The sequence below is a fragment of the Lepidochelys kempii genome, chromosome 17 (assembly GCF_965140265.1).
Source record: "Lepidochelys kempii isolate rLepKem1 chromosome 17, rLepKem1.hap2, whole genome shotgun sequence".
In the NCBI taxonomy this organism is placed as follows: Eukaryota; Metazoa; Chordata; order Testudines; family Cheloniidae; genus Lepidochelys; species Lepidochelys kempii.
The window spans coordinates 9247980-9261788 of record NC_133272.1 but is presented as its reverse complement, the minus strand read 5'-3'; the positions used below and the strand labels follow the sequence as shown (position 1 = coordinate 9261788).

At 39.8% G+C, this 13809-nt stretch overlaps 1 protein-coding gene across 9 annotated transcripts in view; it reads left to right on the top strand.

Moving 5' to 3' along the window:
• The window catches only part of NF1 (neurofibromin 1), a 170623-nt gene that overhangs the window by 134309 nt on the left and 22505 nt on the right, over nucleotides 1–13809 (top strand). For 6 of the 9 annotated variants that reach the window (XM_073315123.1, XM_073315122.1, XM_073315120.1 and 3 more), the window contains 12 exons: nucleotides 1054–1194; nucleotides 1400–1679; nucleotides 3593–3807; nucleotides 4028–4089; nucleotides 4220–4334; nucleotides 5209–5310; nucleotides 7192–7332; nucleotides 7929–8055; nucleotides 8550–8681; nucleotides 9251–9386; nucleotides 10218–10375; nucleotides 13263–13385. In XM_073315123.1, coding sequence (XP_073171224.1) covers nucleotides 1054–1194; nucleotides 1400–1679; nucleotides 3593–3807; nucleotides 4028–4089; nucleotides 4220–4334; nucleotides 5209–5310; nucleotides 7192–7332; nucleotides 7929–8055; nucleotides 8550–8681; nucleotides 9251–9386; nucleotides 10218–10375; nucleotides 13263–13385 — 1732 coding nt within the window. Of the gene's footprint in view, nucleotides 1–1053; nucleotides 1195–1399; nucleotides 1680–3592; nucleotides 3808–4027; nucleotides 4090–4219; nucleotides 4335–5208; nucleotides 5311–7191; nucleotides 8056–8549; nucleotides 8682–9250; nucleotides 9387–10217; nucleotides 10376–13262; nucleotides 13386–13809 lie in introns of those variants that run through there. The other 3 variants (XR_012155355.1, XM_073315125.1, XM_073315124.1) reach the window with 3 other exon arrangements.

Genomic DNA, 13809 nt, shown 5'->3' with positions numbered 1-13809 from the left:
GCTGCCTCTCCTGTTTGATCGACTTCAGTCACTAAAAAACAGAATAGTTTGCAACCCTGGACCATATCAGTAAGAGTGTCATTTATATTATGCCATTGCCAATATGAAAGTCAATTATCAGGCAAACATAGAGAATGCGGAATTACAGGGTGAAATCTTGGCTTCTTTGAAGTCAGTGGGAGTTTTGCCATTGAATTCTATGGAGCCAAGATTTTATCCAAGTTCTTAAATGGTGAAAACTACAATGGATTGAAACCAGCAGCCAAACACTGTATGTGGCCTAATTCAATCATTTGTACCGTTTTGTCTGGATACTTAAGGAAAAACATTCTCTGCATTGCTGACTGGTATATCTGTATTAAATACATAGCTTTCTCACAGCCTAAAAAATCTTGCAAGATGTCAGTGCGGTTTTATTGATAGCTAAGGTCACGTCTGGCTAATACTTTAGGCAATACCTTACATAAACAATAAGATCTGTTCTTGATTTTTAAAAAGAAAACAGATTTGCTATACCTTAAAAATCCCAAAGCATCCGATGAAGTGAGCTGTAGCTCACGAAAGCTTATGCTCAAATAAATTTGTTAGTCTCTGAGGTGCCACAAGTACTCCTTTTCTTGTTGCGAATACAGACTAACACGGCTGCTACTCTGAAACCTTAAAAATCCCAGTGCGTAGTTTCCAAATTGTTGCTCTAAATAATACTTATCTAACATCTTAGATTCAAATGGCAACTAGAAAGCAATGCAAACTAAATCCTCACAATCAAACTCCACAGTTGTGAAGCGCACACACTTAAAATTTACATTCATAATAAAACTTGGAGGGGTTCATCTTAATTCAGATGTAACAATGTAAACATGATGTTAAATTAAGCATGGTTATCTTTGCTGAAAAATCACTGAAACTGGTGCTGTAATTTACACCACATACATATATTCAAGTAATAAATCTAAGTGTTTACTTGTCTAGCAGGCTGCTTAATTCAGATTTACACCTGAATTTCATGTAACTGACGTTAACAAGCAAATGATTACTTATTTTCTCCAATAGATAACAGATCTACTTGATGTAGTGCTGGACAGTTTCATCAAAACCAGTGCCACAGGGGGCTTGGGATCCATAAAAGCTGAGGTTATGGCAGACACAGCTGTAGCACTGGCTTCTGGAAATGTGAAATTGGTTTCAAGCAAAGTGAGTGTTTCCGTTCCTTAACTTACTCTTAAGTCAGTCAGTAAGTTGACACTGCTCTTTGGTACCAGCTCTAAACAGTGGTACAATAGTATTTTAAAATGTGTTCTTAATGGAAACATTTTAAAGTTTAATTGTAATAGTGTTTGAGTGAAACTTTGAGCCCTATTTTTGCTTTAATTAAAAGAAAATGTTTGCTCCCTTTCAGGTAATAGGGAGGATGTGCAAAATAATCGACAAGACTTGTCTGTCTCCAACTCCGACATTAGAGCAACACCTGATGTGGGATGATATTGCCATTCTAGCACGTTACATGCTGATGCTCTCCTTTAACAATTCTCTTGATGTGGCAGCACATCTCCCCTACCTCTTTCATGTAGTTACTTTGTTGGTGGCCACCGGTCCTCTTTCCCTTAGAGCTTCCACCCATGGCCTGGTCATCAACATCATTCATTCTCTGTGCACTTGTTCACAACTTCACTTTAGTGGTAAGTTCTTACGAAATACTATATTACGTTGATCACGCATTAGTTTACTTTGCTTTAGCAAATGTCTCCCTGACCTGTTCCCATCCCATTCTCCCCCACCCTCATTTCTATGAAGCTACTGTATTTGAGGGCAGGTCTACACTATGGGATTAAGTCAACCTAAGTTACGCAACTCCAGCTACGTGAATAAAGTAGCTGAAATCGACTTATTGCGTTGTCTACACCATGCTGGGTCAATGGGAGAAACTCTCCCATCAACTTACCTTATGCTTCTCGTTCTGGTGGAGTACCAGAGTTGATGGGAGAGCGATCGGCGGTCGATTTAGCGGGTCTTTACTAGACCCACTAAATTGACTCCCAGTGGATTGATCACCACATCCTAGATCCACAGTAAGTGGAAACAAGCCCTGAGACCACAAGTGGCACAAGTGGCACTGCGGTGATGTATTTTCACACCACTATAACGGTGAACTCTAGTTCAGTACTAGATCGCAGTTGAGGCCAGAGCTTTCTTGTGCTTGATCCAGTATGGCCAATGGCTACAGTGGAGTGGTAGAAATCACCTGTGATGGACATAAATTCAGAGAACTTACAATAAGAGACACTATTTCCAACTCATTTAACAGTAGTTAATTATAGGATAACAATAGGGTCATTTAATCAATCTTTAATCTTTATCGCTCACAAATAGCAATCTTCTAGAACACTCAAGTTTTGTTTCTCTTCTGGGGTTTTGAAAGTGTTGTGTTACTGTTCATCTTTGCGAGAGATTGCCGCATGGGTGTATGGCTAGAATGAATGAGGATTGGGCTAAAAACTGATTAGCTGATGTAGGGCAGATCTTTAATGTAAATAACGACTAAAGGGAGTGGCTTGTTTGGAAAAGGGGTGAGGTGGACACATTATCGACAAGGATTTTCGTGATGTAGATGAAGAGGAAACTGTCTGTGCTCTAATTGGCTGAAATTCTTCTGTTGAATAGATGTATAGAATACCAAGTAACCAAAATGTCACTTGTGTAAGACGATTGTGAAACTAAAAGAGGATACCTTACATGCTGTTATATTTTTGCTGTTTTTCAATGATCCAAAGATAAAACTTACTGTGAGAACCAATAGAGTTAAAACCCACTAGCAAGTATGTCTTCATAGCATCTTATCACAAAAGTGGAGGCATGAAAGCACGTTAAAGGAACCTTAACACTTACAATATTTTGCACATATATATAGTGCCATTATCCAAGAATCTGAAAGCGCGTTGTATATACTAAGAATTAAGCCTCACAACAGCCCGGAGTTAAAGGTAGGTATCTCTAGTTTACTGATGGGTGAACTGAAGCATAGTGAAGTCAAAGGCCGGATTTACAAAAGTGTCGAGCACCCACAACAGTGATTTCAAAAGAGTTCAGCTTCCATTTAGGCTTTAAAATGAAGTGGCCAGATTTTCCAAAATGCTCAGAACCTTACAGCTCCCATTCAGAAAATCGGGGCCGAAATGACCAGAATGGAACTCAGCAGCACTGCCCCCCAATACCACCTGTTCACTGTGTTCTCTGCCCTTTTCATTCGGTCGCCCGCCTCAGAGAGAGAGTGCTTGTGGAACCATCTCCCCCGACCAAATTCCCTGCTGCTTGGTTTTTTTTTTTCAAACTCTTTAATTCTCCTGACCGCAGTTTGAGAATCAGCACACTGGGCCGCACACAGTGGCATAAATGCACGCCAATAGCATGTAAAACAGGCAGAACAGTACACGATATCTCTTCTTCTCCCTCCCCCCGACCCCCTTGAAGGTCATCCACTTCCTAGAATACATGCTTACACCTTAAAAATGGGCTCTTGGTCTTGAAGGTACTTTTTGAAATGTGGGATGGGATTCAATATATTAAATGTAACTTGTAAATTCTTAATTAACAGAGGAGACGAAGCAAGTTTTGAGACTCAGCTTGACAGAGTTCTCGCTGCCCAAGTTTTATTTGCTGTTTGGAATCAGCAAAGTGAAATCAGCAGCTGTCATAGCATTCCGATCCAGTTATCGGGATAGGTCATTCTCTCCTGGTTCCTACGAGAGGGAGACTTTTGCACTGACTTCCCTGGAAACAGTTACTGAAGCTCTGCTGGAGATCATGGAGGTATGATTTGTAAGACCATGAGAAACTAATAAAAGCAGTGAATTATAGCATAGTATTGCATATACTATCAAGCAAGCAGCATAAGAGGATATCAGCTTCCTGACTTAGCTTAGCACTAAATGCTTAAATAAGGAATAGCTCACTAAGAATTAAAAGGAGATACGTATTTTAAATAGGTGCTTTTCCTTAAGGTTACATGTATTCAATATCTTTTTTTTAGGCTTGTATGAGAGATATTCCAACATGCAAGTGGCTGGACCAGTGGACAGACCTAGCACAAAAGTATGTTGTGATTCACAGAAACATAACCTATAACTGCATGTGTAGTAGATGTGCATCTCTTGATTTTTTTTCACTACACAGGCTTTTGGAAACAAACTTGTTTAATACAACTCACTTCTATTTCTTACAGGTTTGCTTTCCAATATAATCCATCTCTGCAACCAAGAGCACTTGTCGTCTTTGGCTGTATCAGTAAACGAGTGTCACATGGGCAAATAAAACAAATAATCCGAATTCTTAGCAAGGTATATAGTTCTTTGTTTTTCTTGATGTAACTCATAGAATAGCTCCTTTAACAGCCAAATAATTTTGTGTCTCAATTAAATTTTGGATTCAGGAGAATTTATTGACTGACACATTTTAGCGTGAATTTTTATGCAGAATAAGGAATTGCTGCATAAATGAAAATCTAGTTTTTGTAGCCAAACTGTTTCTGATCAGAATAAATGTGGTGGGACTGAATTTGATTCCTCTTTAGTAATTTTACCCAGTGTTGCTGCTCATACAAAAAAATAGAACGGCTAGATAATTTATCTCGGACTGAATTTGGAGTATTGCATTGAGGCTGAATCTAAAAGCTCAGTACTTAGCTGCATCTGCATAACTGTGAAGGAAGTTTATAAATTTAATAGCTGTGAAAAGCAAATAAAGTAACTTAAAGAGAATTTGAATAAAGTGCCTACCATTTATGCAAGTGAAATATTTTAAAACTATGCAGTTAGCTTAGTAATGGTGTCCATGATACCAAACAAGATCATAAAGCTGTGTTTAATTGTGGGTGACTGGTATACCAAAAAGATTAATTGCCCTTGAGCATTTTATTATTCTACTCCAGTTTCGTAGACATAAAATTTAGGTGAACAGTATCTGAAATATCAGGACTACTCAGTCCCTCTAATATAGTACCTCCACTGATCCTTAAAATAACAGTACAGCACCTTAACTTTTTTATATGCACCATGAAACATTTTCTAGGTTTGTCATCCTCACTGACAATACTTCAGAATCGTTTTAAAACAAAACTAAATCAAAACTGCTGTTAATTATTGGTTAGAACTTTGGTCTTTAGATCCTGTTTTTTTAATAAAAAACAAATGTTTTTTCCATTTTTCCAAAAAGGGACTTGAGAGCTGTTTAAAAGGGCCTGATAATTACAACAGCCAAGTTCTTATAGAAGCCACAGTTATCGCACTAACCAAGCTGCAGCCACTTCTTAATAAGGTAAATAACACTGATAAAACTATGAATCTGTTCTGTAAATGAAAACTATAAACATGTTTAACATCAAAAATATTAATACAAATTATGAACTTCATCTCTGGCAATATTCCTGTTCCTTTACTCTAAAAGTAATTCCTGCTCAAAGGGAAATCAAAAATGTCACTGCTTTGTATTTGAGACCCTCTCTGCAAAAACTTTGGAAATGCTGAGCTTGCATGGGGTTGTCTGGTAAAGCAGAATTATGGGCAAAAAGAACATGAGCCACAGCAAGGTTTGAAAGAGGTTATTTCATGATCTGCTCTCCTGAGCTCTTCAGCTTTTTTGGCATTCCAATCTGTGACGACTGGCACAGGTCTTCTGGATCATGGTTTGTCATAAAAGCTAGTCTCATTTGACTTGAAATGTTCCAGTCATCAAGTTCATGACTTTGTCAACCCAGCAGTTTGCATACAGTTATGAATCTCTGTAAAATTTCCTTGCAGAGTTGTACTGCACACACTCTCAAAGGGTCACAGTACATTTGAAAATGGAGTGAAGCGCTCGAATCTGGGCATTACTGGAAGAGGGTGGCTAGCTCCGTAAAGTCTCTTCCGCTTGCAACTGATCTTGTAAATATGGTCTAAAGAGAAATTAACTTCCAGAAATTTTCTTGATATATGCATTTGGAAGGCATGTTAATGTAATGTTCATCTTCCATACACATCAAAGAATTTAAGCAAACATTAGTGATCTGTCTGAAGGATCTTCTGGTGATTTTACCATTTGCTATTTCATCCTTATCTTGATAACTTTATTTTGTATTAGCAGCGTTGTTTGCTGAGCCAACTGGATGGCATTATATAGGGTTTAGAACTGACAATGAGTTGTAGGAATTAGTTGTGCCTTAGGATTTCAGGTTCAGTTTTTATGTTGATATGTCGTGAACTTACACTTTAGTACAGAAGTTTAATTTGAGTATTTATTGTAAAGACAATGAAGGCCACGTAGCCTTTGGAAGTTCTGCTTCATTTCACTTAAAGTCTAATAGTTTGACTCTACCTCAGTAAAATATAAAGCTAGTAACTTTGGACCAAAAAGAAAAGGAGTACTATTGGCACCCTAGAGACTAACCAATTTATTTGAGCATAAGCAAACTGTAGCTCATGAAAGCTTATGCTCAAATAAATTGGTTAGTCTCTAAGGTGCCACAAGTACTCCTTTTCTTTTTGCGAATACAGACTAACACGGCTGCTACTCTGAAACCTAACTTAGGACCCTGATCCTGCAAGTCTGTCTGGTGTATATCTCAGGTAATGTCATGCGCAGAGGATCAGAAATGGATCCCCAATATGTCTGTCATCTGTAAGGAAGACATCATGTCAATAAAAACCGCTGATTTGGGAGTCCCGGATTAGTTGAATGCTCACGTGCCCAGCATGCCAATCTGATTGGGCATGTAATGGCCTGACTAGTTTGGCCACAGCATTATGATCACATCTTTTGGAATCTAGACTTGGTATTGAACGCAATCATCAGTTCCCAGATTGGTGAAATGCAGGTGCAATACTGATTCTGAAATGTGTGTGATTTGAAAGAATGGAATGAATGGAGAGGCAGCAATCACAAAGAGTGATCCTTGTGACTAGTTCTTCTGTGGTACTTAGACATCCACCTTGAAGAATACAACTGCTTGAGGAATATAGATGGTGCTTATGTGGACTGTCAGTTTTGTCTTTAATGTGGTTGAGGAGAGAACCCCATATGCGGATAACAGACCACCACCAATCAAGGATAGCTTAAGAATGCGTGACATAAACAAGATTACCAGGGTACTTTCTGTCCTGTTTTATTCATTCCCAGAAACTGTTTTGAAATTAAAATCATTGCAATCTTTTCACCTAGGACTCTCCTATGCACAAGGCCCTCTTTTGGGTGGCAATGGCAGTGCTGCAGCTAGATGAAGTTAACCTTTATTCAGCAGGTACAGCACTACTTGAACAAAATCTACATACCTTAGATAGTCTTCGGGTATTCAATGACAAGGTAAGTGATCCACCCACTAGTAAACTCTGTAAGCAACCCTTACTGTGCTGTGCATTCTTACCTTCGAAAGCAAACAAATCTGTGTATATGCTTCCTTGTTGAACAAAACAGTTGAGTGAAGAGAACTGGTGTATCGTACTCTGACTTGCAAGGAAATCAATATTCCAACATTTAAGGGTCCTCATGTAAACCTGCATAGAAAAACGCTTGTTGTTGTTGATTCCTGTTGAACCTGAAATTCCACTGCAAGGTAAAAAGATACTGAATTAAGCTGAATACATTTGGGCTCTTCTCCCACTTCTCCTGAAATGTTTAACCTAATCTTTGACATGTAGAGAGAGCACAATCACAGCAAATTCATTCTCCCACTTCCAGAAAGAAAAGGAAAAAAGTCCAAATTTGTAACCTGTAATATAGCTTGGAACCTACCCAGACTGACACAGAGCACAGGCATGTCAACATTACACTTAAGGATTTTATTTATGTATTTTATTGCAAGTTTCCAACTTATTTTGACGTCTGTAATTTTTTACCAAAACATTAGTGGTATGAATAATCATGAATAATCTGCAGCAGACACTGTTTTTCGTTGACAGAGCCCAGAAGAAGTGTTTATGGAAATCAGGAGACCTTTGGAATGGCACTGCAAACAGATGGATCATTTTGTTGGACTCAACTTTAACTCTAACTTTAATTTTGCACTAGTAGGACATCTTCTAAAAGGTGGGAATAGAAAATTTGTTGTGCTTGCTTTTCATGTCCTATTCTAAGTTTAGTTTGGAAGCATAAGCAAAACGCTCATTCACTTAAATGGAATCCAGAATTCACGTTGTGCGGTGTGAACTGTCACTGGAGGTGTGGCTTTATTTCTCTTTATTCCTTTGTGGTACTTTCTGTAAAAGCGCTTTCTCTTTATGAGTTAGGTTTGAGTTCACTTCAGGCTTACTGCATATTCTATAGGTGATCATAATGGGACAAGAATTTAAATATGTAGAATATCTGCCTAGACGCTTGCAGTGTTCTGGTCTTTGGGAAAGGGCAGAAAAAACAATGGTTTTAGTATGTGTTCATCATTCGCTAATTTTGTGCTTTCTCACTCTGTATATATGAAGAGTTCTGAGAAATGTATCAGAAAAATATTGGTAAAAGCATTATAATAAATATGCATTAAAACCTGAATGTTCAATCCTTGATTTCTTCATAACCTTGTTTCCTAGGATACAGGCACCCCTCTCCTGCCATCGTAGCAAGGACCGTAAGGATTTTACACACACTGCTAGCTCTGGTTAACAAGCATAGGAATTGTGACAAGTTCGAGGTGAATACCCAGAGCGTGGCTTATCTGGCAGGTAAAAAAGAACTCCTAACCTTCTGCCTAATCAAAAGGCACAGGGTGTGGCCATTCTTGACCTTAGGTAGATAAAATATTAAAAAGCTATTTAAAGAAAACTCTGTCAGAGAACGATGGGGCTGTTCAGAAAATCAGTCTGAAAGGTTAAATCAGTGAAGGAAATGCTAACAAAAGTTGGTAAACTCAGCATGTGGGGTATCTGTTTCAAAATTCTCCCAGGGGTTGGAGAGAGTTTCTAAAATGTAAATATTAAATGTTAAAAAAAAAAAAAAGCAATCAAGAGTTCTAGCAGCCTAGCAAGAGTGAACAGTGTGGAGGGAAAATATTTAAATTTTTAGTTGTAAACTTATAGGGGACGGTTATGAAGAAAAATTCAACTACTTTAAAATTATTTCAAAAACCTTCCTTGTCCTTGAATTGACTTCAAGCATTTTAGTGAGAAATAATCGCAGCTTCCAAAGGATGTGTGTGTGTGCTGAGAAAAAAATTAAAATCCATGGAGTACTGCGTAGACTTCTGAAAATGTTGCTGTCTTTGAAAACTCGTTCGCTTTCTTTGGATTTTTAGCTTTGCTGACCGTGTCTGAGGAAGTTCGTAGTCGCTGCAGCCTAAAACATAGGAAGTCTCTCTTGCTGACAGAGGTTTCAATGGAAAATGTTCCTATGGATACATATCCCATGCATCACAGTGACACCAGCTGTAGGTCAGTGTGTCTCTCACTTTATTTAAACTACAGCAGTTGTGTGAACCTCAGTGACTATTTTGGGAAGAAAGCTGTACCTTTTGCAGGTTATTTAAAGGTAACCTGTAATGTGTTAAAAACTAGAACCAGCATTAAGAAGGGCTGCTTAAAGATCAACTGTGTGTTAAGGGTTCGAGGCTTATGCACTACTTAAGCACTACGTGCTTAAGTGAAACATAAGTGGTGTCTTGGGCTTATACTGGCCTCTCTGCATAGGGCTGAAGTTTACCCTAAATCTTGTTTCAACAATTTTAAAAACATAATCATCTTTATTTTTCTCCTTTAGTAGCGCCATAAAATTGCTACCTAGTGATCCCCTACTTCCTTCTTTAGCTGAGATTCCAGCACGCAGTAGCTGGTAACATCAGTATTGCTTATGGGCAGTGAAATCGTAGTATAGGAGGTTTGCATGTAAGTGGAAGAGCAAGCCTGGTTTTATGAAATCCTGAGTATATTTCTAGAATTATTAGCATTTTTATAAAAACAAGATCTAAAAACCTTATAGATCAGCTGATTATTAAATAGGGCCTTCCCCTTTCCTTAAAAGTTGGCTTCCTTACATTGGGTAATTTTCTTATTTGTTTTTACCATTTCAGTAATATAATCACACAGGGGTCTGCATTTCACTGATAATTTTACACAATTTTGCAACCAAAGTGGTTACTACATAAACAATTCCAGCTGACAGCTTTAACTATTACTGTTACAAAGGGGAAAGTTCAAATAGTTGGAGGATTATAACCAAATATGTGCATTTTTGGTTTTTAAAATTAAATTCCTCCACACTTTCAGGACACTAAAGGAAAACCAACCGTGGTCCTCTCCAAAGGGGTCAGACAGACATCTTGCTGCCAGTTACCCTACAGTGGGACAGATTAGCCCACGAACACGAAAATCCATGAGCTTGGATATGGGACAGCCTTCACAAGCCAACACTAAAAAGCTACTAGGTAAGTAAAAAACTAGGTTTACTAGTTTGTTACATCAGTCTTTAAAAAGCTAAAGCAGAGAATGTTTTTGGGTGAATATAACCTATTTATTTGACATTTTTTAAATGTGCCGATCCTTTCTTCTAGTGACATACATAACACCTACACAGTACAAATTGGACCAACCTCCACAATTAAAGTCCCTCTAAACTAAGGCTCTCGCCCCTTCCCTGCTTCCACCAACCCAATAGGAAGTCTTTTTTTAAAAAAAAAGAGAGCTTTGCAGTGAAACATAACGGTCATCAAATTCAAGCAATGCAGGGCCAAAAAGAAAGCATGTTCCAGAGTTAAGAATCACTTGCTGCTTCCAGCCCTCTCCATCAAAACTTAGAGGCTACTAACTTCACCACTTCTCCTGATCTCCATGTCTGTGGTTAACACCAGCAACGAGGCAGTCCCAAAACATTAAGAGCTTTTGGCAGTTGTTGCTTATTTTTTTATTGAAGTACTGAAACATATAGTACAAATTTCATTGCCTTTGAAAACAAATGGAAGAAAAAGCAGTTTTCAATCTTGCTGATTTTGTCCATGTCCTCTTTACATTTCAGAAGGAATACTTACTAGTATTTGCTTGGGAAAAGGCAGATCTTCAGGACATAATTAAAATGTGTAAGAATTACCCTCCTAGTGAGAGAAGATGAAAAATTTTGGTTCGTTGCCAGCTGCATGTTACACTTACAGCTCCTTAACTTATTAGGATTATGGGTGGAGAAGTCTTAACTGCACAGGAATAAACAAGAATGATAAAAGTTTCCCGGCATATTGCATCAGTCCTCTTACGTTACATGACTTATATCTGCCTCTCCTTGCTTTGCAGCAAAAGTTGCCTCTTAATTTCCTTGGAGGGTGAAACTGGGGTATCTGAGCAGGGCTTGTTTGGTGGTAATTGTGCCAGAACAACAGTCTTGAAGATTGAGGAATTTGTTCTACATAGCCATGGAACAAGTACAACACATGCAATGGTTTCATAAGCTTCCTACACTGCCTTGCCCCACAATGCTTCAACCCTGACCTAGAGGCTCTCAGCCCCAAGGGGAGAGAGGATTGCTCAGTGACCAGGGCCACTAAATCTTTGGTCTCCCCTTTGAACCTTCTAAGGGCTCCAGTTAGTAGCAGTGGTTAAGCAGTTGGTAGTGTGAGCACAGCACCAATGGAAACTTATTTGAGACCGCAAGACTCATTTAATATAAAGGCCACCAAGCAATCATCAGATAGTAACAACTTTCAATTACTGCCAACGAATGTTGGATTTGAATTGGCAATCTACAAGTCCATAGCCTATTACCTCTCACCTGAGCAGTTCTTTAAGCCATCTTTACCCTTCCTGTATTCTGAGATTGTGTAGGGCTGCTACCAGTCCCTTTTCCAGCGACCTCTGTGACATTGAAGACCCTGCAACAGCCCAGTCTCCATGGGGCCCCCAGAGCTGCCCAGCCGCCGCTTGTGGCAGGGATCCCCCTCTGCAGTGGCTTAGCTGCCACGAGCAGCCGGGGCCTCCCCACAGCTCCTAACTACCAGCAGCAGCAGAGGAATCCCAGAGTTCTTAGAGGCCACAGGTGTTGGGGGGCCCCCTGCATCTCCCCAGCCACTGCTGGCAGGGCTCTCCCCGCTGCAGCTGCACAGTTGCTGCGAGCAGCCGCACCCTCCTTCCCCCCCATCTCCAGCTCCCAGCCACCGAGACACCCCAAAGTTGCTCAGTGGCTGGGGACAGGGCCCTTCTTCCCCCTCCTCCCCTCTCCCCCCGCAGCTCCCCAGACTCCACCATTGGCAGGGCCCTCCCCACATCTCCCAGCCCCGCAGAGCAGCGGGGGACCCCTCCCAGCCCCTGGGCAATGGGGTTCCTGCAGCTCCCAGGTGGCTGCTGGGGGGATGAGGGAGGGAAGGCCAGGGTGCTGGACCCTCCTTCCCCATTTTGTCAAGGATATTTTTAGTAAAAGTCAGGGACAGGTCACAGCTTCTAAGATTTTTTTGTTTAGTGCCCATAACGAGTCCATGATTTTTACTAAAAATATCCATGACAAAATTGTAGCCTTAATGATGATATCAGAGTATTGGAGAGTACCTGCCGTAGTCCAAGCTTCCTGCCTTGGCCATCTAGACGACTACAGTGAGCTGCTTGCTTCTGTTTCCTTCTCAAGAGTGGATCAAGACTTGGAATAACTATACTGACCACGTCACTTAGGATTATATTGCTTTTTAGAGCTTTATGGGGGTCTGCACAATACCCACTCACACCTTGTTTATCTCAAACCCAATGCTGTTCAACCTCTCACCTTTCATAAGCACTAAAATATACACACTAAGTGAGGAGGAGTCGTGACCCTGATAGTGACTCACTTTCCAGTAATAAGGCATTAGAATATTTACTAAATGGGAGACCCTGTAGCATGCTGACTATTTCCCTGTAGTTTCCCACTGCAGTAGATTTTGGGAAAGGAGCAGCACACACTTGGCACCTGAGCCTTAAATAACATTTTTTAAAATTGGCTGCGAAACTGATGTATATTGCGTTAGCCAAGCGTTTCAAAAGATGTGACCTTAATATCCCAGGTACTTGTGTGACCATATCTAGAGCCACTGTAGCCACAAGTGAAGATTGTTCTAGAACACCAGAAGGACAAAGACCGACAGAGGTCCTGCTCTTGTAGGGATGTGCTTTGCTGTTCCATACAAAAGATATCCGTATCACAGAGGATGGTGAGACCACCTCTCCCAGTGTTCTTGTCCATATGTCCTCGGTAGTGTAGTACCTTCACAGCAAAAAAACATTCAGTACCTTACTATTCAGATACACAGAATATCCACTGTGGTTTACTGATTTAATTTCTTGATGGGTTTTTTTTTATAGGTACAAGGAAAAGTTTTGACCACTTGATATCAGACACAAAGGCTCCTAAAAGGCAGGAAATCGAATCTGGGATTACCACACCCCCCAAAATGAGGAGAGTAGCTGAAAATGACTATGACATGGGTGAGAAGAGAGACTAACACTTTTAGACTATTCCTAGTATTAAATGCAGTGCATGCACATGAAAAGGATTACTAATAAATTCAGTGTTCATTTGTTTAGGGTACAACAAGGCAATAGATATGCATTTGTCTTAACAAAACAAGCCACCTAGAAAGTCTCTAACATTTTGTAACACTGTCAATTAAATCTCAAATCACTACAGTTGAACAAAGTTAATATGGAGACCTACAGTAAAAGACAGCCAAAAAAAATTGCATTGCAGAATGAAATCAGATGAACGAGATTATGTCCTTTATATGTTTATGAGCACTGAATGCAGGGTTTTTAAAAAGGAACCAGTGGCCTTATGGATAGAGCACTGGGCTGGCACTCAGAACGCCTGGGTTCTGTTCCTGGCTCTGCCACTTGACTGTTGGGTGACCTT